General features: G+C 52.2%; 1 protein-coding gene across 2 annotated transcripts in view; it reads right to left on the minus strand.

The window, feature by feature from the left end:
• Nucleotides 1–2,888: 2,888 nt before the first annotated feature.
• ARID3B (AT-rich interaction domain 3B) overlaps nucleotides 2,889–26,210 on the minus strand; it is a 53,249-nt gene continuing 29,927 nt past the window's right edge. Inside the window, exons 3-9 of one of the 2 annotated variants that reach the window (XM_060097011.1) lie at nucleotides 24,827–24,898; nucleotides 24,547–24,619; nucleotides 11,520–11,703; nucleotides 9,989–10,269; nucleotides 9,616–9,870; nucleotides 8,090–8,191; nucleotides 2,889–5,353 (exon numbers count right to left, since the gene is read on the minus strand). In XM_060097011.1, the coding sequence (XP_059952994.1) occupies nucleotides 5,190–5,353; nucleotides 8,090–8,191; nucleotides 9,616–9,870; nucleotides 9,989–10,269; nucleotides 11,520–11,703; nucleotides 24,547–24,619; nucleotides 24,827–24,898 (1,131 nt within the window). In that variant the 3' untranslated portion in view covers nucleotides 2,889–5,189. The remainder of the gene's footprint in view (nucleotides 5,354–8,089; nucleotides 8,192–9,615; nucleotides 9,871–9,988; nucleotides 10,270–11,519; nucleotides 11,704–24,546; nucleotides 24,620–24,826; nucleotides 24,899–26,210) is intronic. The other variant, XM_060097012.1, reaches the window with a different exon arrangement.

Below are 26,210 nucleotides of genomic sequence, written 5' to 3' on the forward strand. Positions count from 1 at the left end.
TTTGCCTTCTTGTGTGTCCCTGTGTCCCAGCTGCTGACAGGGTTTGTACTCACTGTCTCCAAGCGCAGCCCCACTCTTCCCAGTCCTGCTGGTCTGGTCGGTTCCTTCTCCCCTTCCTTCCGGTGGTGATTACAAACCTTCTCTTTCATAAGTCCCAAGCCACCAACTCCCCCTCCTTTCCGGGCAGTAACCGGCACATTTCACAGGGAGGCGGGCAGAGACGCCGTCGGCGCCAGTCCGACCCTCCAAGCGCCGCTCGGGCCCCAGGCCCTTCCCAGCCGCCCCCCCACCCCCCGCTCGCCCCATTGGCTGCGCGAAGGGCACATGCCCAGCCCTGGCCAATGAGGTGGGGGAAGCTGCGGCTAGTGGCTGGGAAAGCTGGTCCCGGAGATGCTCAGGTCCCTCAGAGGACCCCCACTGCTGTGCGAGGCTTGGGGGGTCGGGTGGGGCAAGAGCCGAGACGTGGGATAATCAGACTCCCCTCTCCGCGTCCTCTATTTCCCTCTCGTAACCGCGCTGGGTTACCCCTGCCCTAACTGAAAAGAGGCATCTGCGGGAGCAGTTGGACAGCTGCGTTCGAGTCCGTTCCCAGCCCTGCCATTCACTACGTATGTGACCTCGTGCACATTTCTGCTCTTCAGTTTCTTCATCTGTAAAATGAACAAAGACACTGCCTCACAGGTCTATGGGTGCAGTGTTAAATGAGACACTGAGCACAGAGTGCTTTGCCTCGCTCGTGGTTAGGGCAGATTCTGGACTCCGTAGCCACCGACTGCTCTTCTCACAGCTCTGGGACCTCATGCTAGTTACTCAACCTCTCTGCGCCTCCAAACTCATAAATGTGTAGAGGAGCAAACGAGTTAATTCATGCAAAGAACTTAAACCACACCTGGCACACACGTGTTCGGTAACTGGTAGTTTTCACAGCCTCCTTATTACCATCAGTGCCAACCCATGTCCTGGGGCACACGTTCAGAGTTCCTCTGGGGTACAAACCTGGGAGCAGAATTGCTGGGCCCCAGGGCATGGGCACGTCCCACTTTACTAGGTACAGCCAAAGTGTTTTCCAGAGTTAGGCTAATTTACACTCCCCTCAGCAATCTGTGAGAGTTCCCATTGCTCCCTATCCTCGCCAAGGCCTGGTATTTTAAGAATACAGTTTGTGCCAATCTGATGGTGTGGAATGGATTTTTGTGCATTTCCCTGATTACTAGTGAGGACCATTTTATTTCCTCTTCTGCAAAACACCTGTTCATGACTTTGCCCCCTCTCCTCAATCCTTCTTTTTGCTTTTGTCTTAACAATAAGCATTAAAAAAAAAAAAGAAATTCTGACTAGTCGTGTGTTACAAGCATCTCCTCCCAGTTTGTCTTATCTTATGGTATCTTTTGATGAACTTTTTTCGGAGGGTCTAGTTTGAGGAATTCTTCCTTTTCTCGAGGTCTCAGATATTCTCCTGTATTTTTTTCTATTAATTTAGAGTGGGATGGAATTGCAGTGGCTCAGTGCCTTGTTCTTCGCAGATTCTCCACCTCTTATCAGGAGGCTTATTCAGCTGCCACTTCTCCCTCAGCGTCCCCTCACATCCACTCCATACTTCTATCTCAAATGTCTCTGGACCCTGCTTCTCCTCATCTCTGGGCCTCCTCCTATACCAGGCCCACTGACTCTCCATGGGGCAGCCCCCTGGTGAGTCACAGGCGGTTGTGACGTGTGATCCCAACTACTGGTTAGTAATTAAAGTACTAAAGGGTTGGTTATTTCTTTCAAAAGATTTTAAAAAGTCAGTGAGAGGTTCGACTGTCCCAGTGTCACCCTCAATTTCTAGCACTTCAAAATGGCAGAGAGCACCCCCCCACCCGTGCCTCAGAGGTTGCAGACAAGCGAGGTGTATATTGTTATGGATGGAGGGGGGCAATCACAAACCCACCCAGTGCTTTACCTCTCTGCCCATTTCTTTTGGTTTTGCCAAAACCAGGTTGTGCCCCTACGATGCGCATCGTGGCAGAGAAAAAGGCTGAGCAGTCTGGGTATAGGCCTGTTTCAGTGGCAGTGTCCCAGGGTGTCCATGCCTAGAATGTCTCCCAGCTCCAGATCACCCTTCTAGGAAAGCCTCTTTCTAAGCCTACGTCCTCCTTAAAACATGTCAGCAGGGTCCCGATGCTCAGAGGATGGTGCCCAAATTCCTTAGCCTGGGCTCCATCCTGGCCCCAGCCACACTTTTTTCCAGCACCCCCCAACCCTAGGCACTGCCCACAGTTCCCCAATGCCAGGTCCTTTGATGCCACCGAGCTTCCACATGTATCACTTCCTCTGCTCTTCCTCACACCTCCAGTTGGCCACCTCATTCTTCTAGCTGAAATGTCCGCCACTGGGAAGCCTTCCAGATTCCCTAGTGAGCTGTTCCAGCATTTATCTACCCCACTGGTCCCAGTCATGCTGTATTCTGAAGACTCGGTTTTTGTCTACAGTCGTGTGTGCCTCCCAGACAAGAGTGTGAGCTCTGTGAGCGTGGGTACTGTACTTATTCAGCAGGAGCTCAAAGAGGGCTTGCTCATGGAGGAGACCCCTGGCCCTGTGCCTGCTGGGACCCTGACGTGACACCAGGGGAGTCCGTTTGGGTGATCATGCAATATCAGCGGTGCCCGGCTAATACAGAAGACAGGCTGAGAATAAGCGCTTTGGGAAAACGATGGGTGAGCAGCGAAGAAGAGAAGGGTTAGGAAAAATCAAGGCATCAGAGGAGTAATTCACTTAGCCCCTTTTATTCTGAAGGTCCTCGCCTCTTCCCTAGTACCGTCAAATGAGTCACTGAAAGCGCCCGCGAGACCTGCTTGTGTGAAGAGGTAGAGGTTTATTGAAATATAAACATTCGAGAACATGTAAGATAGAAAATGACCACAACATATACAGACACTTGCTGCAAGAGGACTTCTGAGGTATTTATCCACTGCCTAGGCTACCCATGTGCTATCACATTTTTTCCTGGTTAAATACAAGTAAGATGGGGAGGGGGAGGGGACGGAGCGGCCCTGGCCAATGGCTGCCATGTGACCTCAGGGCCGCACCGTCAGGAGAGCTCCTCTTGGCCCAGGCCCCCATTCTGGGGGCACCTGCCGGCGCTCCCACCCTCGGGCTTTCAGGCTGAGACCCTGCTGTTGCCCTTGAGGGCAGCGAGAGCTTGCTGAGAGGGCAAGCTGGGCAAGCTGCCTGAGGAAAGGGAGAGGATCCAACAACCAGGAAGACACAGTGCACCACCCCTGTGTCCTCCAGGTGGGAAGAGTCCATCCTTTGTGACCAAAGCCCTGAGAAAGACACACTGGCCAAATGTCTGCGACGCCTTCAAGTGGGCCCAGCGCCAGCCAACTGGGCTCCTCCCTGACACAGACCTCAGATGCCCTTCTCTGCCAGGCCCTGCGCCGGCCTGGTGAGGCCAGGAGAGGGTCAGCCCCCAGTGGATGGGGCTGTGTATGTGAGTATGTGTGAGTGTGAGACAGTGTGGAGGGCTAGGGAAGGGAGAGAAGATGCCGTCAGTGCAGCTGCAGCTCACTGGGCTGAGGTATGTGTTTTGTGCTCAAGCGCATGGTTTCCCTTTCCTTTCCTAGACGGACTGAGCGTTAGTCGTGTATGGGCTTGTGCCACCATGGTCTCCCACCGCCACAGCACGATGATGTCACAGCGGGTGGAGTTCCACTGAACACTGCGGAGCTTACTCGACTGAGAGGCGAGCCTTGTGTGAGAATCACCTCTTCTTTATGACACAGGCACAGCCCACTCCACCCCAGGGTCCAAGAGGAGAGACAGAGCTCTTTCGGCATCTCCTCACCCTCTGGGGCAGCTCGACTTCTCTAAGGCCCATGGCCTCCACAGCCCACTCCTGCCCTGAGGTGGGAATGTTGAGTGAGGGAAGATGCCGTGCCCCCGCCCTGGCGAGCTGGGCGCTGGGGTTTGGGACTGCCCTGCTCTGGTGGGAACTGGGTCAAGGGCCGTCTCGAGAACCGGTGTGGTTTCCCGATCCAAGCTGTGTGACGGCGGGCCTCTCCGCTCCTCCTCCCGCCACTGTGATCCCTGAGTCAGCTCTCCTGCTGCCCCGCTCGCACCCTCACTGGGGTCTTGGGGAAGGGCCGGGGGGCTGGGGCACCAAATCATTCGCTCGGCTTTGGGGGTGGTCTGCTTTCATTTCTTTGGTGCTACAATAACAACAATAAAAATTTTAAAGTAAAAAAAAACACAAAAGTCAGCAAACACATATAAAAAAGATTTCAGAGATGCAAATACTTCCTGAAGAATCAAACAGCAACAGTTACAAATCTGAGGTATTTCAATGAACCTGACATTGGCAGGTTTGGGCCCCACGAGAAGAAGAGGGGCCCAAGGGACAAGTGGGCTGTTTCCTGGGAGAGCTGGCCAACAGGGATGAGTGGGGGCGTGAGGTCTGGCAGGGTCAGAAAAGGGTCAGTGGAGTGGGTGCCAGGGCCTGCCTGGGCAGCCCCTGAGGCTCTGCCTCTCCCTCAGCAGATGCCCAGCAGGCCCTGGGTCCTGAGGACTGCCCTCATGATCCCTGTCTTGGGACCATTAAAAGGGGGATATGGGGCCCTGAGGACTGCTTCAAGACTTGACTTTGAGAGACCCACACCCCAAGAACCAAACATGGGAGGCAAGGTGGGTTGGGAGGACCCCATGCCATGCTCAGCAGAGAAGGGCCACAAAGACATGCTCTTGGCTCCTAGCAGCCCCACACTGGAGTCAAAGATTGGGGGACTGAGCAGGGGAAGAGACCAGTGACCCTGGGGTCATGGCAGAAGGCAGGGGAAGGGAAATAAATTAAAGGGGAAGGGATGTGGAGGGCCTCCAGCCCTGTGTCAGCTTACAGATTGTCAATACACTGTGCCCGGGGTTGGGAGGTGGCCTGGGAGCCCTGGAGGAAGCTGGACGCCCACAGACCCCGCCCAGTTCTCCAGGACAATCCCTGATTGGACAACGCTGCCCTGTCAGGCCCCTCCAGCCTCTCCTTGCCTCTAGAGTACAGCAGGACCTGATGGAGCCTGGACAGACGGACAGGTCCAAACTCTCAACATCTGGCCAAATGGTGTTTGATGTGGGCTCCATGAGATGAGGTAAATTCTGTGCATCAGCTTCCTCCACTCTCAATGGGAGGGTGGAGGGAGTTGGGAGCTGGGTCCTGCCCCTCAGAGGGACCAGCTGGTGGAGGGCTCTGCACTTGGGGTGCCCCGGGACGAGGTAGGACTTGGCGAGCAGTGAGAACTGCTGCTGCTGCTGGCGCTGCTGCCGATGCTCTGGGGAGCGGATCCTGCGATGAGGTGGACCACAGGTTTCTGGGCAAACAGCACACCTGAGCAAGTGGGGGCGGGGAGAAGGAAGTGTGAGCACATGGGAAGAGGAAGGACAGGTTCAGGGGTTCAGTTCATCCCACTGTATCTATTGCCGCCCAACTCTGGGCGAGGAGGCTCCACGCTGGACGCTGCGCTAGGTGCCGACACTGCCCTGCCTGCAGGTGCTTACAGGCTGGTGAGGGGGACAGACAGAGTCATTTTGCTGAAATGTCACAAAGGCTCTAAGTGAAGTGTACCCAGTGTGTTGTGGGGAAAAAAGGTGGCTTTGGAGGGCGGGGGAAAGTGGGTCAGGAGAAGCTCCGGCGGGAGAGCATGCCTGGACTTTTTAGAAAGAGTGGCCACATGACGAGGAGGAGCCGGTGTGGCAGGCAGAGGCAATCTGAGAGGACAAAGAACAGAGAGAGGCGGCGAACGTGCTGGAGGCTGGTGCAGCAATGTGGTAGGCCCGGGGGGAGCTGAAGGCAGGCACGCGGCACAGGTGGCTGGAGAGGTGGCAGGGCGAGGAAATGGAGGCCTGCGTGTCTCTAGGCTGCCGGGGTCTTACCCTGTGGGGCTTGTGAAGCCCCTGAAGTTTAAGAAGGGGAAGAAGGGGACGGACATCACGAGACGGGCATTTCCGAGCTCTCTGTGGGCTGGGAGGATGTGGGTGGATGGAAGCCTGCAAGTCAGAGCTACTCTAACAGGGGAGAAGAGAGGTCTGAACCAGGGCCATGCGGCGGGGATGCAGCAGAGCAGTGGCGTCTGCTGAGCTCTGGGGGGTGATGGGCCTGAGGGGCTCTCAGGAGTGACTTCCAGGCTCCGGGTCTGGGTGACTGCACAGCCACTGAGAAAGGACACAGGTGGGACAGGATTGAGGCAGGTGAGGTTTGGGGAGCCTTCAACTCTCTTCTGACTGCTCCCCATGCTGAGGGAGAGGAGGCATATCCTCCTCTCTCCTGAGAGAGGATGAGAGGAGATGGAGAGCCAGGCACTGATCTCCCTCTTCCCTGCTTTCCGCACAGACCCACTCCCAATCCCCAAACCTCCTCGACCACACGGCACCACCAGAAGTCAAAGGGCATCCAGGCCCTACCCGCCGGCTCGCCCAGTCTCCTTGAGGGCTCTGTGTTAGGCAGAGACCTTTGAACGTGGCATGGTCTCTGAAGCGCTGACTCTGTGGTGAGTGGCTCGGCAGCTTGGCGTCCCTGCTTCTCTGCAGGCTGCTTCCAGGAACTCTGCCCCTTCCCTGGCCCCAAGCATGATGCCCCCAGCAAGTAGCCCGGCAGAGATCCAGAGTGGCCCTGGCCCCAGTCCCCAGAGCAGGAGCACTCAAAGCATGCCCTGTGGAAATGCCCCTGGTTTTGATAGAAGGTGCAGCTCTAACCCCCCTCCACTGGGCACCTCCCCATGCCCTCTCTAAAACAGGTGGTTGATGTCCAGCCTCCCAGCAGGAGGCCACTGGCCAGTGTGCCCGTGCTCTGGGGCCCCCACTCATCAAGCTGTGCTTAACAAGAGTCAGCTGGAGGGACTTGCCTGGTGGTACAGTGGTCAAGAATCCGCCTGCCAATGCAGGGGACACAGGTTCAATCCCTACTCCGGGAAGATCCCACATACCGCGGAGCAACTAAGCCCATGCACCACAACTACTGAGCCCATGCACCACAACTACTGAAGCCCGTGTGCTGCAACTACTGAAGCCTGTGCGCTGCAACTACTGAAGCCTGCGGGCCTAGAGCCTGTGCTCCGCAACGAGAAGCCACCGCAATGAGAAGCCCGCGCACTGCAACGAAGAGTAGCCCCCGCTCGCTACAACTAGAGAAAGCCCGTGCGCAGCAACAAAGACCCAATGCAGCCAAAAAAAACACAAACCAGTCAGCTGGCTTTATCCCCAAACTCATCTCTACACTAACGAAATGGGAGTGGGAAACGGATTGCTGTTTCTATGAAAACTACGTTGAACACCTTGGAAAGTCTTCGTAAAGGTGCTAAACCAACCAACCAACAAAAAACTGTTGCCAAATTAGATTTAGGAAGAGACAATTGTAAAAGACTGGGGGGAAAATCATGAAAATATAGGCTGACTCTGCTGCACTCAAGATTCCTTTGCCCGTGTCAGTTCTTGGACCATGACAGATGATGTTCAGGAAGAGAAGAGCTGAACCAGTCAAAGAAAGGAGACCCATGCATTGAAAGACTGGAATGGTGGACACTGATTTAACTTATAATACAACGTTAAAGGTGTGAATAGTTGATTATGATTCTTTACGTTAAATGACTTTTTCAAATAACGAGCCAAGCATTGGTCGAAAAAGGGTTAGACAAGGGGTCTCCATCAAAGGTGGTGGCGGTGGGGCTTCCCTGGTGGCGCAGTGGTTGGGAGTCCGCCTGCCGATGCAGGGGACAGGGGTTCGTGCCCCGGTCCGGGAAGATCCCACATGCTGAGGAGCGGCTGGGCCTGTGAGCCATGGCCGCTGGGCCTGCGCGTCCGGAGCCTGTGCTCCGCAACGGGAGAGGCCACAACAGTGAGAGGCCCGTGTACCGCAAAAAAAAAAAAAAAATGGTGGAGGGGGATCTGTCATCCTATTAGCAATCCTCAGCCCTCCTTGTCCGGAAGAACTACTTTACCTTTGGAACCCTGAAAGGAAGCCACCCCTGGGAAGGGGTTCAGACAGGAGGGTGACAAGGGGGTCTTGCAGGGAGCTGTACTGAGGCTGGCTGCCACCCTGCCGCCTCCTTCAGAGTGCCAAGAGCCTCACCTGCATAAGTGGTGCCGTCGATGTCCACAGACATGTTGATGCTCCCAATGCTGCTCGTGGTCAGGTTCACTGCTGCAGCCGAGGCCTCTGCTCTGTCCTCTGCTAGGGACAAGGGAGATAGCAGGCCTGGTCAAGCCCTCCAGCATTTCTGTCGTTCCCTCCAAGGCTCTTCCACCCTCCCGGCCTGGCCACAGCAGGCTGAGGCCTCCCAGAGTTAGAAAGCACCTGGATAACATTCTGCCGAGTGTAAGGTGTGGCAGGAGAACCAGGCTGGTAAACGTCCTACGGCTTGCTTTCTCCACTGAACCACTTCATCTTCCCAACTCCCTCTGCTCTCAGAGAAGAGGCATCACATAGGCAAGGAGGCTGACCTCAGCTCGCAGTTGCGCACTGATGCTTTCAACACGATTCAGCAAACCCTGAGCACCCACTATTCACCGGGTGGGGCGTCAGAGGTCACTAAGACCCAGCCCCTTCCTCTGAGGATTCGCCTTGCCTCCTCCACCCCTTAACCAGGCTGGCAGGTCCTCAAGGAGAGGGCCTACCTGCCCAGCACCTGGCACTCCCTCTCAATCTGAGCCCTCCGTGGCTTGTGGAAGGCTGCAGGCGCTGGCACACAGGGCCTCTGCCTGGCTCACCTGAGACTCTGCCCTTTCATGATGTTGAGAGCCAAGAATTCTTCCAGATGAGCTGCCTCATCTATTAGCCTCTGGCTTGTGCAGGGCCAGGGGCACCTGGCCTGAGTGGGTAAAGAGGGCAGAGCCCTGCTGTCCGGGCTGTCACCTCCAGTTCCCTTCGGCTCCTCGCCAGGGGGGAGTGGGACAGGGAGGGGCTGCCTGGGAACACGCACAGCTCTCTTCACACCTGATTTCTTCCCAACACGAGCCTGCTTGTGTTTGTTCTGAGATAGAGTCGAGAATGGCAAAGAAAATGTATGTGAGGGGGAAAGGGGAGCAAGAGGAACAAGGGATGTGGAGTGTGTGGTTGGGGGGGGGGTGGGGAGAAGGTGGGGCACCTGAAAAATGTGGCGGGGAAGGGAAAAGATGCCAGTTATGCTGCCAAACTTGTATTTCCTCCTCCCCTCTCTCCCGGGGGTCACTGGCAGCCTGGCCCAAGGCAGCTCTGGCCCCTCACTGAGCCTCCAGAAAGGAGGTGCTGTCTTTCTCCCAGACGGTGAGGCACTGGGGTGAAGGGCGAGCCCTTTAATTGAGACAGATCAAAAGGCAGGAGGGGACAGGGAAGATGCGGCAGCTGTCCCTCAAGGCCTCCTGCTCCTCCTTGAACAACTGCTTTTCCTCTGCTAGAGAACAGGGCACGCCTGAGGCAACTGCAGGTCCCCTGCAAAATGCCTTCAGCTTTGGTGAACTGAGACCTCTGTGGCCACCAAAGCCTCAGGTGGCTCTTTGGCCTCTAGATCCTTCTGGGGGCCAGGGGGGGCAGAACCTGGAGGGGCTCCACCCCAGTCCCCGGGATGTAAACGGGCCCTCGAATGGAGCCGGGGTTTGGCGCCTGGGCCCGGCGCTCACCCCTGCCGTTGATCCTGATCTTCATGGGCAGCTGCCGTGCCATGCTGAAGAAGTTGCGCTGGAAGGCCTGCTGCACCAGGCGCTGCTCCTCCTCTGACAGCCTGGACGCCTTCTTCTCAGGGGGCTCCCCCGACTCCAGCCGCTCCCGCAGCTGCTCCAGCGTGGCCGTCCGGGTACCGGCCTGCTGGCTGGCCAAGGTCACGGGCACAGCCAGGCGATTTGGCACGGGCATGGTTGTCACTGGGACTCCATCACCTGACAAAGGCACCAGAGCTGGACCCAACCCATAACCCACCCTCCCACCTGGGTCTTGGACCCAGGGAACTTGGCGCCCTTCCTCCCTGCCCTTCCTCCTCACAAGGGCCCTGCAGACCTTTCCTGAGAGTGGTTGCGGGGGATATCCGAGGGCCACTGGCATTGGTGCCACTGCTGGGGCCCAGCCCGAGGATGGGGAAGCGGATCTTGGCTGGGGAGAGGAGGGCAGGGGCCCCAGTGGCAGCGGCAGAGGCAGCAGCGGGCGAGTAGCCAAAGAGGGAGGAGCTGTAGCTGGGCCGGCGGCCCTCCCTCCGGTTGCCGTCAATGGCTGCCTGGAGCTCGGCCGGGGAGCTCAAGGCTTTCTTCTCGCACTCATAGGCATAGAGATACTTCATATACCTGGAGGGAAGGAAGGAAGGAAGCCAGAGTCATCCAAAATGTGGCACGAGGACTGCCCAGTTTAAGTCGATGGGCCTCTGGAAGCGGGCTCTGTGGGGCAGGCTCTGTCCTCTAGGACAAAGGAGCACAACCCGGTGCACCTGATGGAAGAGGAACCTCCCGGACAGTGATGCCCCACCCCAGGCCCTCTAACTGCTACCCAATTCTAAACGCAGCTCGAAGTGGAGGCACGGTTCATTAGGGAAATAGATATTTTCGCTAACATTTCATGTTTGTGTGGCGCCTTTCTAGTGCCCTGGGAGAAATGAGAAATGCCATGTTTTGCAATGTCTTTCTGGCTCCTTGATCTCCTAACCGTTCTGAGTCAGGCTGGTCAGACAGGAGCAATTCTTCCCACTGTGTGTGGACCTAGAAGTGCTGTCCCTCTTTGTGTCAGATGTCCCAAGAAGCAATTTGCTACCCAAGAACCTTGGGAGAAGGACTGCTACGCTGGCAACTGCTCTGTTCCCAACTTCTCCTGAAACAGTTTCACTAGATAAAACCCTTCTACTTTTCAACAAGGCCTTAACATGCCACCTAACCTATACATGGCTGATCTTTCCGTATTTTTCACAGAACAACGTCCAGAGTTCCGAAAGAACAGATTCCCCTCTGGCCCTCATTTGCCAGTGCTCCTCCTGTTCTCACTGCTTCTATCACCCTTATAATTAACTCAAATGGGTAGAAAAACGGGTCGCCGATCCCAGTGGGGCCAGCCTGCCTGCCTCCCTCTGGGTCCGCTGTTGCTGGGCAAGTTCAGTGTCAGGTAGGAAGGGCCAGGCTTAGGGTAGGGGCACTGTGTAGGAGATGACGTCCTGGAAAAAGTGTGGATTTCAGATACAGAAGCCCAGGCGTGACTCTTCAGCCTGACTACTTACTAGCTGGTATGGCTCTGACCAAATGATCTAACCTCTGAGACTGAGTTCTTGTTGTCTGGGAAACAGGGACAGAAACCTTCTTGATGGGGTTGCTGGTGAGGTTTGAATGAAACAGAACAGTGAAGCAGCAGCACACAGGAGACGCTTGGGAAGGGGCGCTCTCAGGGTTTCTTAGGTGAGGGAGGGACACATCTCAGAAAGCTCCTGGCCCTTCCAGGAATTCCGCCCATCTTGTTCACTATACAGTGGAATTTCCTTCCTTCCTCTCCTCTAGGTTAAAGCATCCCCTTTCTCCAGTCTTAGCTTCCTTTCCCCGAGGCTCTGGCCACTCACTGGGTCCGCAGGGTAAAGGCGGCGCTGGTGATAGACGTGGGCAGGTTCAGGCCTTTGGTGATCTCCCTCCAGATCTTCTTGTTGATGATCTCCACCAGGCCCCCCTTCTCCGTCACCAGTTTATACAGCATATACAGGTCCAGGATCTGCTTGGCCATGATGGGGATTCGGTTGATGGGGGTCCCTGTGATTGTGCAAAGAGAGAAACAGAGGGTTGTGTCATTACCATGCAGAGAAAGAAGACATCTGTGGATGCCCACCTTTTGCTGAGTTGGAAATATGTTCATAAATCTGCTTAGAAGTATAATTTGACTCAAACTCTCAAAGCCTGGAAGCTATCAGACTAGCTGCCAGTTCTCCTTGGGAAGAACAGAAAGATAGGTCCAACTCACAGGCTGTGTGGCCTTGGGTAAAACACACAGCCTCTCTGGGTCTGTTTCCCATCTGTAAATAAGAGGGCCAGACTAAATGACTTCAAAGATTTTCTTTTTTTTTTTTGCTAGCAGTATGATTCCAGATTCTTTCCTAATGATTTGGCAACTCAGTCCTCTGGAGCCTTCAGAAGCTGTTCAGCTGCCTCCTCAGGGAAGTCTTTCCCTGACTCCCAAGACAGGTGAGGTCCTGCCCCATTGTCCACCTGGAGAGCTTCCTCAGCTTCTCTTCTGCAGCTCTCAGTACACTTTATAACCGTGTTTTTATTTGCATACTGCCTGTTTTTTCTTCATCTCTCCTCCTGCTGCAGGACAGAGAAATGGTTTTTTCTCTCCTGTGTACCCGCCATGTCAAAGGAGCTGCTGGGCACACAGGTCTCCAGGGGGATGAAAACCCACTCAACAATTCTCTCCCCGCTAATCACTCCAACCCCTCCCTGGCCTCTGAAAGAGGGAGGGTCAGAGCCGCTTCCGCCCACTGGCCCCGAAGGGAAGTGAGAGGAGCCAGGGACTTGATTAGGAAACCTGGCACCGAGCAGGAAGGCCCACTAATGAGCACCGGGGGACGGCAGGGAGGGCGGGGCCAGGCTCTTTTCTCCGGCGGCTGGGATGCTCGTCAGGAGGCGTGATGGATGACTGTCATTTGGCAGCCTCGGGATTAATGATCTGGAGGTCAGAGGGGAGAATTCCAGCAGGAAGGGTCACCGTCCAGGGCAGGGTATGAGACTTGTTGCCTTTTGATGGCAAGTCCTTTTACTGTACGTAGGCTGCTCCTCCTGTGCCGGAGCACCCACCCCCCACCCCCCACCCCCCACCCCCAGGCTTGTTGAGGTCTCACTGACTGCCTGGTGGAGTTACGCCAGCTTGATTAGAGAAGGGCTGTTTGTTTCAGCTCCTCCTGCTTCTTTCCCCTCAAGGAATGGCATTTTCTTCTCAGCTCTACAACACTGGCCTCACCAACTCTTTTATAGGGTAATTCAAGCCAGAGTGGAGTGAAGGGTCCCACGTTTATGAGGAGGAAGTAGCGTGAGCACAAACACGTGGCACTGCTATGGTGGGACCCAGCCTCTTTTCTCAGTGTGGGGAGGGAGCTAGAGGTCTTGAAGACCTTTATATTGACCAGCTGGTCTTTGGAAGGTCAAGGACAAAGGGGCCATAGAGTTAAGTTCAAAGATTCATTGGTAAAATATCAGAGGACTGCTGGCACGACAGCTCGCATGTTGGTTAACTACTTCTCCCTGTGCTGTTCTGGACAGTAGACCTTATTCCTGTCATAAGCACAAGTCTCATGCAGCAGAACTGGTCTCCTGGCAGGACAAGGCTAAGGTCTCCCTTCTTTGCAGGCCTGTCTGCCTGAGAACACTCATGGCCTTGGCGAGTTCATACCCTCAGGGCATCACCTGGAGAGTCTGGGAGGACCACTCCCAAGGCCCCCTCACACAAGACCCCGAAGCTCTCCATCCCAGAAGCTCCCAGAACATCTTTACACATGTGACCTGTTCACTTCCAGGTCAGATGTTCACAGTGAGCTCACCTTCATCCCCTAGGCCAGCTCCCTTTTCCCATCACTTCCTCTTCTTCCAGCAGCACCATCATTCTTTGAGGTCTTGGGTAGGAACCTCCAAGGCAGCAACGGCTCCTCTCCCTCCTCTCACCCACCTTTAGGCTGTCGGGAGGCTCACCGATGACTGCTTTGAGGCCCCTCTCAAAACCATCTTCCTCTCCGGCCCTCAGCCACCACCCTGGGCCAGGCCCTCGCTGGCTCACCATCAGATGCCCCCAGCAGCTTTGAATCCACGCACTCAACCTGCACCCTGCTGTCAGAGCATCTAATGAAAACACCACTTCCACCGCCATTCCTCGCTTCCTACTTTAAAAACCCACAGTGACTCTTATTGCCAACCCAGCCCACCTCACATGTTCACTCTCATGACTCGGGTTCCCCAACACTCCTTAGAAGATTACGTACGATGTATTTTAAGCAGGTCCCAACAACTCACTCTCACTCCAATCAGTTGGGTCTTCTCACCCTCACCCCTAAAGCCAAGCTCCTCTCTCCTCTACTTTTTGTTTTTACTCTCCCTCATCATCAAGCCTAAAATGACCTGTCTGTGCTCAAATCCTCTCTACGCTGGCCTTCAACGTTCACTCCCTCCAGGAAGAATTTTCCAACTACCCCAGTTCACATGGATTTCTTTCCTCTCAGAATTTCTATTATAACCACTACAAGTTCAGCAAATAGTTACACTTGTTTCACATATGTTCGTCTGGTATCCCAGGAGGACTGTAAGCTCAGTGAAGGCAGGGACTGTTTTTCCTTCATCATGTCTTGAATATTATAATGTTTAATAGGCTAAACTACCATGCAGATTCAACCAACCAACCAACCAACCAACCTGCTTCTCAGAGTCAAAGCAACCAGCTCTGTTAACCCAACTGGGAATATTAAACGCATTTCCTTCCTGCTGTGGTGTGCCCACCAGGGTCTGTCACTAACTCGAAGTATCTAATTGCTGACAGCCCTGAACAGAAGTCACCCTCTCCTCTCAGGTCCTGGCAGGTTCATTAGGGGGTCACGACCCTTATTAAACAGACTGGGGAACCGAGGCCCAGAGTGGTTAAGCCCTTTGTGTCTGAGTCCTACAGTAAGAGGACTGGCAGCACAGAAATGGATGGAGAGCTGGGGGTTTTGAGAAGGTAAAGAAACCATGACTTCATTCAGTGGGGCCAAAGAGAAGGGGAGACAGGTGTTAAAGAGGGCAAGGGGGCTGGGTTTGTGATGCCCACAGAACAGGCATGGCTGAGTGCGTGACCGCCAAGCAGGGCATGCCCAGCCGAGGGAGTGCTGTCCTTCAGAACTGTCACCTTGGACAGCCAGCTACAGCTCCGTTTGTGAAGAGCTTTCAGAGTTTACACTATTTTCATTTGATTCTCTCCAAGGGCGGTAAATCTTCAAATGTAAAGGGTGTATTTTACTTTTAGAAATGGTCATTCATGGAAACAAGCCAGAAAAATAGGATGAAGTAACCAGGCTGTTTATACTGATTTTGGGTGAAGATGAGGTGTGGCCATAAACCATGACAGATTATCTAGTGTGGCTCAAACTGCCTCTGAAGGCAACTCCCCAGAGAGGAATTATAGATTTGCTCGGAGTAGTCACTAGACTAAATGGCTAGTCATTTGAGATGGCTTCTTTCAAAGGCAACAATGTCATAGATGTAGAAATTTCATTAAAAATTAGCCTTTTTTATAGTCACACAGAGAGTGACTGCATTAGGCTGGGAACTGCTCAGGGGCAAGGGAAACAGGTAGATACCGGACCTGAGAAGACAAGGAAGGAGCAAAGTGGCATTTCAAGTCCCCAGAGTGACCTCTTCCCAGCACCACTGGAGAGAAAACACAGGCCAGGGCTGCTCTGCAACCCAGCCCCACTCTGGGCATGTGGGGGTCCTAACTTCTCTCACCAGGGCCCCTATGGCCTGGCCAGGCACCCCGGTTCCAGGATCAGTGGGTAAGGGGAATGGGCATTTTCTTCCTCATGGTTGGCCCTCCACGAAACTGCTAAAAGTAGCTCCCAGTGCAGGCGGGCCCCTCAGTACCGTCAGAAACAAAGCTGAAGCTATTCTGAGACCCAGCTCTAGATGACATCATGGTTTTCTCACATTATGCAGCCAATCCAGACACAAAACCTGCCCTGGGGCTTCCCTGGTGGCGCAGTGGTTAAGAGTCCGCCTGCCAATGCAGGGGACACGGGTTCGTGCCCCGGTCCGGGAAGATCCCACATGCCGCGGAGAGGCTAGGCCCGTGAGCCATGGCCGCTGAGCCTGCGCATCCAGAGCCTGTGCTCCGCAACAGGAAAGGCCACTACAGTGAGAGGCCAGTGTACCGCAAAAAAAAAAAAAAAAACAAAAACAAAAACAAAAAACTGCCCTGGCTTCCATTCGTTCGACAACTAAGAGAGAGGCAGGGTCCTCAGGCTGGTCTCTCTCTGCAGTCTGCTCTGTGCTTAGTGGGCCTGGTAGCCACCTCCCTTGTCCCAAGGAGACTCAACTATGAAGAGAAGGGGAGAAGGCCTTTTAGCTGAGTTTCCCTACCTGAACAAGAAAGAAAACCAATACATCACGCTGGGGGTGGGGATGGGGGGGATCGAAAATATTCAGGCCTCAGTTTCTCTGTCAGTGTGAAGCAAGGAATTTGCTTCCAGATGACTTCCAGTTCTAAAGTCCTATGAGTCTATGAATAAAAACTTAAAAACAAAAATTGATAGTTTGGGTGGGGTGGTGGTGGTGGTGGTGTGCTGAATTGGGAGACTGGGATCGACATATATACACCAGTATGTATAAAATGGACAACTAATAAGAACCTGCTGTATAAAAAAATTAAATTGAAAAAAATTGATAGCTGTGACTATTACCAAGGGAGGTAACTTGATTTTAGGAGCTTGCCTGAATTATGAAATAATGTTGCCAGGTGACCTTGAGATGGATGATTTGGGATCTTCTCCAATGAAGGGCGCCTGTGTGGCTTAGGACCAGGTCTGTGAAGTTCAAGTCCATAAGCAATGGCTCTTTCTCTAGCCTTGTGGGGAAGTGGGGGAGTCTCTGGCCTATTCTCTGGGCTGGATTACATCTTCCTCTAAAGAGGCTCTTCACCTGAGAGGGGACAGGCCTCAGTCCACAATAAATGCAAATGCAACCTGCAGAGAACCAGGAAGGAGGCCAGCAGCCACTGCAGGGAGCTCTTGGTGGGTCACCAGTGTTGGCCCTGCAGGAGGCCGAATCTCCGCCCCATCACACCTCCCAGAAGGGGCGGGAGCACCTGATGGGGAAGCCTGTGGACTGTCAGTCACTGCTATCAAAGCAGGAGCTAGGATTGAGGGTAATTAATCATGCTCCCTCTGACAGCAATCCAGGGCCTTATCTGTACCCCAAGAAATGCCGCTGGTCTCCAGTTCCCTCCTCAATAAAGGAGACTGACAGTTCCAACAAAGAGGCCCCTTATCAGATTTCAGCAGGGGAGCCTGAGGCAGCCCGAGGGAGATGTGGAAAAGGCTTTTATGAGGCCAGGACCCAGCGAAGCTGTGGGGGCTCCTGGGGCTTTAACCCTTGGAGGTGGGAGTGACGCTAGGCACTGGCGCTCGCAGACCAAAGCCGTGATCCAGGCCAAAGCCGATGGAGCTGAACAAAAGCTGCTCCCTGGCACTTGGCTCGTCTTCGTCTTCCCAGCACTCAGACCGTGGAGACAGAGCTTAGTGGGGGTGAGGGCAGAGCAGGGAGATGGCCTCCTCTGGCACTAGAGACAGAGATGGGAGATGGCAGGAATGTTGGGGGGAGGGCCACTTCCTCCCCACCACAGAGAATGGGCACATTCCAGTCAAGACCAGAAGCAATCAGGGGGCAGGGACCCAAGACAGAGTCGCATGGCTGCCTTCCTGCCTACTGGTCAGGGGTGAGGGCCCAGGACCCAGGGCGTGGCCCTGCCAAGGACCCTCGCTGCTTTTTCCTGACTTTGAACAAGATCATTAATCATTTCCATAGCCTGTCAAGAGAGCTGGGCAGCTGACCAGGGAGCCTAGAAGAGTCAAGTCCCATGTTAAGCAGGGAATGTGCACAGGCAGACAGGCAGGCAGGCCTCCTGCTTATTCCTCTGCATATTAATTCCCGCCCTGCTCTAGTCCTGCTCCCCAGCAACAAGCAGAGGAATGACTGGTGATTTTTTTTCCCCGACTTGTTCATGTAGAAAATACCTCCCACCAGGAAACTGGGCAGCAGGCTCTGGTGGTGTGCCATGCAGTGAGTAGATGACTGTTCCACAGGTCAGGGCAGAGGCAAGGATGCGCAAATATCCTAATACCAACATGTATGCTTCAGCCCTCTACCTCCGATTTCCCACTGAGGGGGGTGTCTAACTGACATAGAGCCTAGTGCACTAATCTTAAGTATACAGCCTACCAGATCTTTACTGCTGTGCATATACCCCTGTATCCATTCCTCAGATCAAAATACAGAACATTTCCAGCACCCCAGAAAACTCTTCCATTACCATTCCCAATCAATATGCATGCCCTACCCACCCCCCAAGAGGTAACTATTATCCTGACATGTATCACTATAGGTGACTTTCTTGAACCTTACATAAATGGAAGATCGCAGTATATAGTCTTCTGTGTCTGGCTTCTTTTGTTCCACGTTAGGCCTGTGAGAGTCATCCCAGTTGGGTACAGCAACAATTCATTCTTTGTTGTCGCTGTGTGGTATTCCACTACAGGACTATGCCAACATTTAGTCATCCATTCTACTACCAATGGAAATTTGAGTTCTTTCCACTCTTTGTCTATAATGAATGGTGTTGCTACGAAAATTCTCGCATGTGTCTTTCAGTGAACATAAGCTCTCATTTCTACTGGGGATACACCTAGAAGTGAAATTGCTGGGTAATAGGGTTGGCATATGTTTAGCTTTAGTAAACATTACCAAACAGATTTCCAGTGGTTATGCCCATTCATATTCCCACCAGCAATGCATGGGAGTTCTGGAGGCACCAAACCTGAGAGGCTAATTTTAAACCCATTACCCTTCTTGATACTCTAGTTCAGACTAATTGCTTTAGGTGAAGTTCAACAGTATGTGCAGTGCTGTACTCTACAATAGTAAAATTATGGTTACGGCTGTGCTGTTTCCTTCCATAAAAACCACATTCAGAGAAGCAGGCTAAGGAGTTAGAAGGAGGTGGACCGTCGGGTCATCTCTGCTTCGCCTGCTTCTGGTCAACAGACCTGGCCCGAGTCTCCAGGAGCGGGGGTGGAAGGCTGGCCGGGGAGAGGTCCAACAACTCAGGGGTGTTCTGGCCTGAGCAGCGCATGGCTGTCTGAGCTTCCATTGCCAATCCATGCCCCTCCCTCTCAAGACCTAGTAGATTTTCCCACAGTGTAACTGGGTCAAACTCTCCCTTCAAACTTTCCCTACACCAGCCTTAGGACGATTTATTGAATATTGGCTCATCTTGGAAAAAAGGAGGCAAAACTATCAACCCCATTTTACCAAGTGCTAAAAGTACCAATAAATGATCTTGAAGGGGAAGAGGTTGAATTTAAAGACAAAAGTGAGCTATTCAAATTAATCATGACTTTCAAAAACCGGGGTCTCTTCTCATTATCGTGGATAACTGGGTAGTTATAAGGTATTTAAATGACTTAAAAGTGGGGGGAAAAAAACCCCCAGTACTTGAACAGAGGTTGGATCACCTGGGGAGAGAAAAAGATCTGGCCTAAGACAGATTTGCATTTTGGACTTTCATTTGTGGGTAAAGTTAGAATATGAAGCCCCGAAGCCTATTTTATCTGACAAACACAAACATATTTTAGTCTATCAGGAAGAGTGGCCATGGCACAGACCATTTACAGCAAGATACAAAGAATATACAAGAAACTCCCTCCACCAAAAGGCAAAGCAATATATGTCACGAACATTTCCTTGCCTGAGATGGATAGATAAGCACACAACAGAAGGAAAAACACTCAAATGGCACTTCGAGGCAGACCAAGCCCTTTTCCCACAGTAAATTCTTTGTATATACACATCAAAAACAGATCCAACAATCCATTTGGGAAAACCAAGGTCAGTTTGCAGCCCTGAACAGAACTGGTGGGGGAGGGACGGCAGTTCTCCAGTGAGGTCTTGACAAAACTTGTCTTCCACATGACCAAGCAGGTCCTTAGCCTGGTGGGCCGAGCTGGGACGGGGGCTGGAGGGGAGATCCTTGCTTGTGGGCACCCCGGGTGCGCGCAAGATGCTACCGTTAGGGCTTCTGTCTCCTGTGCCCCCAACCCCAACCTGCCTTGACAGATGGCAGCTTCTGTGCCAGCCACTGTGAACTGTCACATCTGCCCTTCCCTGAGAGATAAGCTGCCTTACCCTGAGATGAAGACTCTTCTTGCATCAAGAGTTCTACCTCGTGTTAATCAGTTAGATGCTGTCAGACCCTAGCGGAGACCGACCTGTGGAGGCAGGCCACTGTCTCTGTGGCTCAGAAGGCTGAAGGAGAGATGAGGCTTGTCCACAGTCCCAGCGGGAAGTGATGGAGCTGCTGGTGCCAGGGGCCAAGTTTCTCAAGGGCAGTGCAGGCGAGGAGAAAAAGTCCTGGCCTGGGGATTAGGAGACCAAGTGCTAAATTGGCTCTGTGGCCTCAGGTGAGTCATTTAACGTGGGAGCTGATCCTTCATGGCTAAGGTGATAACCTTTGCTCTCTCCACCCCACAGAGCTGGAGCTGTGGGGAGCAGCACATCAGATAATGGGTTGAAAGGGTTCTATAAAGTACATGGGGTAACAATAATAAAATTAAGAGCAAAATCATCTCCCTCCTCTTTGATGAAACCACACTTCTGTTTCACTGCCTGGGGAACAAGAGAACAAGCTCTTCTTCCTTAGTGATGAAGGAAGAATGGAATTGTTTACAAGCCTTTGCTTATGAGACTTCCAAACTAGCACCGCCCCCTCTCCGTACCCACTGGAAAATCTACCAGGGAATGATACTTCAGGAATCACCCACTGTGAGTTAAATTAGACAGAGAATTTTATTTACAAATGTTTGGCTTTTTTTTTTGGACAAAGAAACGTGTGCGCATGTGTGTGCACGTGCACATGGCAAAAGGTGAGGAAAAAGAGGCATGGGTGTTCTGAGATCTAACCCATCTTTCTACAGAAACATTTGTGGGGGAAGCACAATCAAAGGAAACTTGTTTAATTCAGTTTGGCTTCAGTCAGCAGAAGAAACACATGATTCACCAAGGAAAGGAGTGAAGCATTTGGTTTTGGGGGTCCCTGGTGTAGTTTTTACACAACTATTTTGATAGAAAATTGCTCAAGGGGCTTTTCTTCTATTTTGGTTATCGAGGGTGGCTCATTATCTGTTCTGTAGCTCAACAGACACAATCAGGGACACATAACACAGAACAGAGAACTTGGAAGAAACTTCCAGATTGACCCTAACTGAACCTGCACATTTTATAGATAAGGAAACTGTGGCCCCCAGAAGAGGAAGGATTCGCTCAGGATCGTGGAGAAGGGTGGGATGTTAGCACTGGTTTCACACTCCTCAGTCCAGAGCTCTATCCCCCTCCACATGCCTCCCGACAGGCTGCAGCGGCCATTCCTGAGGCAGGCAGGACACAGGGAGCCCGACTGGGCACTGCCTCGGCCTCTTCTCAGGGGCCTTCTGGGCCGGGTTGTTCTGCTGGTGGGGGAGGGGTCGCGAGGTGCAAGTCACCCGGTCTGGCCTAGAAACCAAGGTGCCTCGAGCTGAAAGGCCCATCTGCTGCAGTCAATTCACCCAAACATGTTAACAAGCCAGAGAGACCCAGCACAAAGCAGCGGTTACGGCTGGGCCCCTCTCCCACTGGACAGCTGTTTTATCACCTGCAGCTGCAGTCATTTGGGGCCGCCTGCTGTGTCCTGCCACCCTTGGAGCCCGGTCCACTTCCTCTGCAGCGGAGCCTTCCACGTCAAAGCTGCCCGGCCCACTCACGGCCCAGGTGGGCATCACCGGGCCTTTCAAACTCAGGTTGCTTTCAGTGGTTCCTTTGAAATCTACTGCTTATCCTTCATATTAGCTCTGGAGGATGAGTTGCTGACCCACTGCCAGGGTCTATGAGGCTTTTCCTTGCACCCAGCCAGCTAACAAGATTGGGCTCCTAAGTGCCCCAGACACTCCAATTTGGGAGTGACAAATAAGTCACAAATGTCTGGGGGCCCTTGGTCTCACCATTCTGTGAAGAGTAAAGACAGCAAGCTTCACATGGTTAGAAGCGCAAACTGCTCCCAGTCCCCTTGAACTGCCCATTCTAATTTAGACCATCAACCATGAGCTTTCCAGGGAGGAGAACACTGTGATTTTAAAGGGAACAACCTCCACAGTCTCCCTGCCTCAGCCTTCCTTCCCTCTTCAGCCCAACTATACACTGTTTGCCACAGCAAACCTCCTGAAAGCGTAGCTCTGGCGATACTTCTCATGTGTTAACTTCAATAACTCAGCTATGTCACAGACAGGAGTGCTAACTTCTTGGCCAAATACGGCTCTTCACAGTCTGGTGCCAGCTGATTCATTCAGGCCACAGACAAGGGTTCTTTCAGCCGTGCCTGGACCACGTACACCACGCATGCCCCGCGTTTCTGCCTCCACTCTCCCTATGCTGGAGCTACAGCAACTCTCAGGTCCCTACACTCCAGCCTAGGATGGGGCCCCAGCACCCATTCCTTTGGCACTCAGCCACGGATGGGGAGTTCATCCTGTTGCCCGACCGCCCTCAGGCATTGCTACCTGAGTGAAGACAAGATGATTTCCCTGAAGAGTTTCTCTGCAGAGGAAATTTTTGATCTTCACCTTCTTTCCTATCCTTCTATGGCAGTGGTTCTCAACAGGGGGACAGTTTTGTCCCCCAGGGGACATTTACAATATCTGCAGACATTTTTGGTTATCAAGACTTGGGGTGCCCCCCGCAACAAAGGACTATCCAATCCCCAAAGTCAATATGCTGAAGCTGAGAAACCTTATACTAGAGTAATTAACAAGTAGCAAAACTGACTTGACTGTCTCCCTTCTACTGCTGATGCCAGCAAATAGTGAAATACCTAACATAAGTGCTGAAGACAGAAAAAAGATTTACTCAGGGCCTGAATAACCATAAATTGACATGATCAAAGAGAGTTTCTTACTCCTGCTTTGGGTGGAATAGACTAGATGGCAGTCTGGTAGCCCCAGCGCTGTGCAATAGGGGGACACTCAGCACACACTGCTCTCTACTGCTGACCTCCAATCAAGGGCCGCTGTCTAATTGTGGGTGGGAGTGAGGTGGGGGAGGGGAAGCTCGGCTTCCCTGCGTGGGGCAGCTGAGTTAGGAAAACCAACAGGACTGCTCCTACAGCAAACACGTCCTAAGCAGCACCCGCCTCCAGGTCTGGCCCTGTGCTAGCACTGGGGACTTGGAGAAATGACAAAGCGGCTGTCCTCAAGGAGCACCTCGTCTAGTGGGGACATATAGAAGTAAACAAACAATTACTGATCTTCACTCTTGGCTAGGCTGATATAACTAAAAATCCTTTTGGGAAGGGAGAAAAACAATAAAGTATCAATAGACTATAAAGCAGTGGAGCCACACTGCTGATTAAAATCTATATTGTTATAGCAGCCCCTCTGAGATGAGATCAGCTCCCGGGTTTGCACCAGCTGGGCTTGTGGAGCTTGTAAATAATTAAAAGGTAATTGGAGGGGGAGACCAAAGTATTAAGTGGATTTCTCTCTCTCAGGGCAACCAGGGAGTTTCATTGCTGCCAGTCACGTTATCTTTCGGGATTATATTCTTGTTTTTTACTGACACATGCAGCTCCAGGTAACAGTTGGAGGAGTAAACTAATTAGAGCTGCTTAGACTGCTTTGATAGGCTTCGAGATGGGGGGAAACCGAGACTCAAAACTTTCGATTGCCTTTGTAAGCAAACCAGCAGTAATAGGCGTGCTACTAAGAAGGCAATTTGGAAGGTAAAGGAAGGGGAAGGAGGGGGAGAGAAAGAGGGATGGGGCTGGTGGGGAGAAGAAGAGGGAGGGAGAGGAGTTAACTCAGAATATTTAGTTGCTGGGGGCTGTCATTATAGCTCAGCCCAGGATAAAGAGGAGGATTTCATTCCTAGGTCTCAATAAAGGAGGTGGTGACACAGAAACCAAGGGATACATGATCAGGCAGGATCCCAGGGAACATGCTGGCAGGAGCAGCTCTCCCTTACAGCTTCGTCCTGAGGTGAAGAAGATGGAGCTACACAGGTTGCAGAGGATCATCTCCTAGAGAGGCTGGGGTTCTGACCATGCTTCCTGAGGGCTGACCCAGCTGGTGAACCCACTGCTGTGACAGGATACAAAGCCAGGAAGTTGAGTCACTGGGCTCAAGACTCAGACATACCATCGTCCAAAGTGGAGATGGTTGGGGGTGGGTGGGCGGGTAAGAGTGAGAAGGAGAGAAGGACAGGGAAGTGGGAAGGTGCATTTTAAGGCAGATGCCCATGTGCCCTACACTTAAACTGCAGGAACACCCCAACCAAGCCAGTGAATGCAAAAATCAAAGAGCCAATGGATAAGAAAAAAAGAGTTAGCTTTTCCTTTTCGCGGATCATTTCAGATCCTCCCAACAAATCTTGAAGGGCCTCTATTTTTTCACTGGCCCTTCTAAGTCTCTATTAAGCTAGATGCACCAGCAGGAAGCCCCATATACCAGTTTAAGTGATGTCCAGGACTGCTATAAGGCTAAGAAAAAAGTATAATTGAATTTGAAATGACTCCAGAGACCAGTTAATCAGAACAGTGACAAAAATAAAGCAGGACCAAATCTGGATGATCATTCCATTCATTTTCTACCCAGGCCCTCTTTGCCCCCTTCAACCTGGTTGTCAATTATTCTGATAAGTATGGGACCAACTGGCAGTGAATGGCTCCCGTCCTCCTGGGCTAAGATGCTGGCACTCCGCAGGGAGGATGGCTAACAGTGACCTGCACACAGTAGGCACTCAATAAATATTCAGTGAATTGAAATGATGAGTAGACTGAACACTCACCTCTCTTCTGCATAAAGACGAAGAGGTCATCCAGGAACTCTTTCCTTTCTGGATCACTGTCCAGTTCATACAGCTGCAATCCCAAACCCCCAGGGGAGAAAAAAACACCACAATGAAAAATTCCATCTTATGAAGGAAGTCTTACACCAGTGATACACAACCATCTGACTGACTACAAATGTGACTCACAGGCCACTTCTATCCTTATTCCTTGGGGATCAGATACAACAACCCACTGCAGAACTGCCCCTTTCGCCATCACAAAGGAAACATTACAGACCTTGGCAAAATCACGGGAGATCTCTCTTCCCCGGCCTCCATCCGCATCATCACTCCAGGCCAAACCACCATTCTAAAGGGGAACAAAGCACAGCGTTCAGAAGGGAGTAGGAAGAGAGTGAGAGAGGGAAAGGCAACCGTTCAGGGTGCAGATGAGGACCCTTAGCAACTGTGCCCTCCTGGCTCACACTGAAAGACTGACGGCTCGAGTAACTGCCCCTGCCACCCTAACAGGGACATCTTGTTTTTATGCTTTCAATTATGGTTCCAGAACCAGAGGGAGTCACGTGGAAGAATCATCTCCATTTGTTGGAGGGGGGTGGGTGTTACTTATCCCTGATAACCCTGGAGAAGGAGGACACAAAGGCCCAAGTTTCTGAGAACCTGCTCATCCCTAGCTCATCTTCTGGAAGCCATCACTCTGAGATGTACCACTCTCCTGCAGGTTCTATATGGCATATGTTTGTATGTTTTATGATGTGTTTGTATATTTTATGGTATGTTGTGAGGATACCTAGCCTGGCCTCCCACACAACACTCTAAGTGGAAGATAAAGGGTCAAAGGGAGCAAGACAAAGATCTCGAAGATCTCAAAGATCTTGTGGTCTCTCAGCCAAGCCTCACCACCAGAAGCCCTAACTCTAGTGATGAGAACTGCCTAGTGGTTATAAGGGCCCTCAGGGCCTGAGATTATTCCCAAGGCACAGAGACTCTGTGCCACTAGGGTGAAGTTCATTTTCATTAGAGAAGTAATGAAAACCTAAACCTAATTCAATTGATTAGGTCAAACCAACACCATTCAACTGAACAGGAGGAAATGGCAAATATGCTTTTGTTTATGTTCTTGAAATCTGCTTCCCACTTTTATTCAGTTGGGTAACTCTTATTTCTCAAATCAGGCATCATCTTCTATGGGAAACCTTCCCTTCACACCCAGCTGCACAAGTACTCTGGAAGCACTCTGTATACATTTCAAGCTTAGAATTCCACATACTATTTTGGAATTATTTGTCATCCCCACATACTGTAGCCTCCTTGAGAGCAGTGTCTTATTCATCTTTGTACCTTTAGCACGCAGCACACTGCCTGACACTTATAAGGCTCCAGTGAATACCTGATGAACTATAATCACTGTTAAAAGGCATTAACTGTTTTTTTGAACCAACTGAGCAGCTCTTCAAAAAATATACAGACATATATACCATACAGAAGAGTCCAAAAGGCCCCCTGCTAGTGGGGAGTATGAAATGTCAGAGCAGAAGTCGCCTGTTCACCTCATCCCTCCTGTCAGTGGAGGACCCAGGGATGGGGATGGGAATGGACACATTGAGACCATCACTCTCTCATTTCTCCCCCAGGACCAAAGGTGCCCATAGGCACAAGCA

This window comes from Mesoplodon densirostris, chromosome 4 (assembly GCF_025265405.1).
Source record: "Mesoplodon densirostris isolate mMesDen1 chromosome 4, mMesDen1 primary haplotype, whole genome shotgun sequence".
NCBI lineage: Eukaryota > Metazoa > Chordata > Mammalia > Artiodactyla > Ziphiidae > Mesoplodon > Mesoplodon densirostris.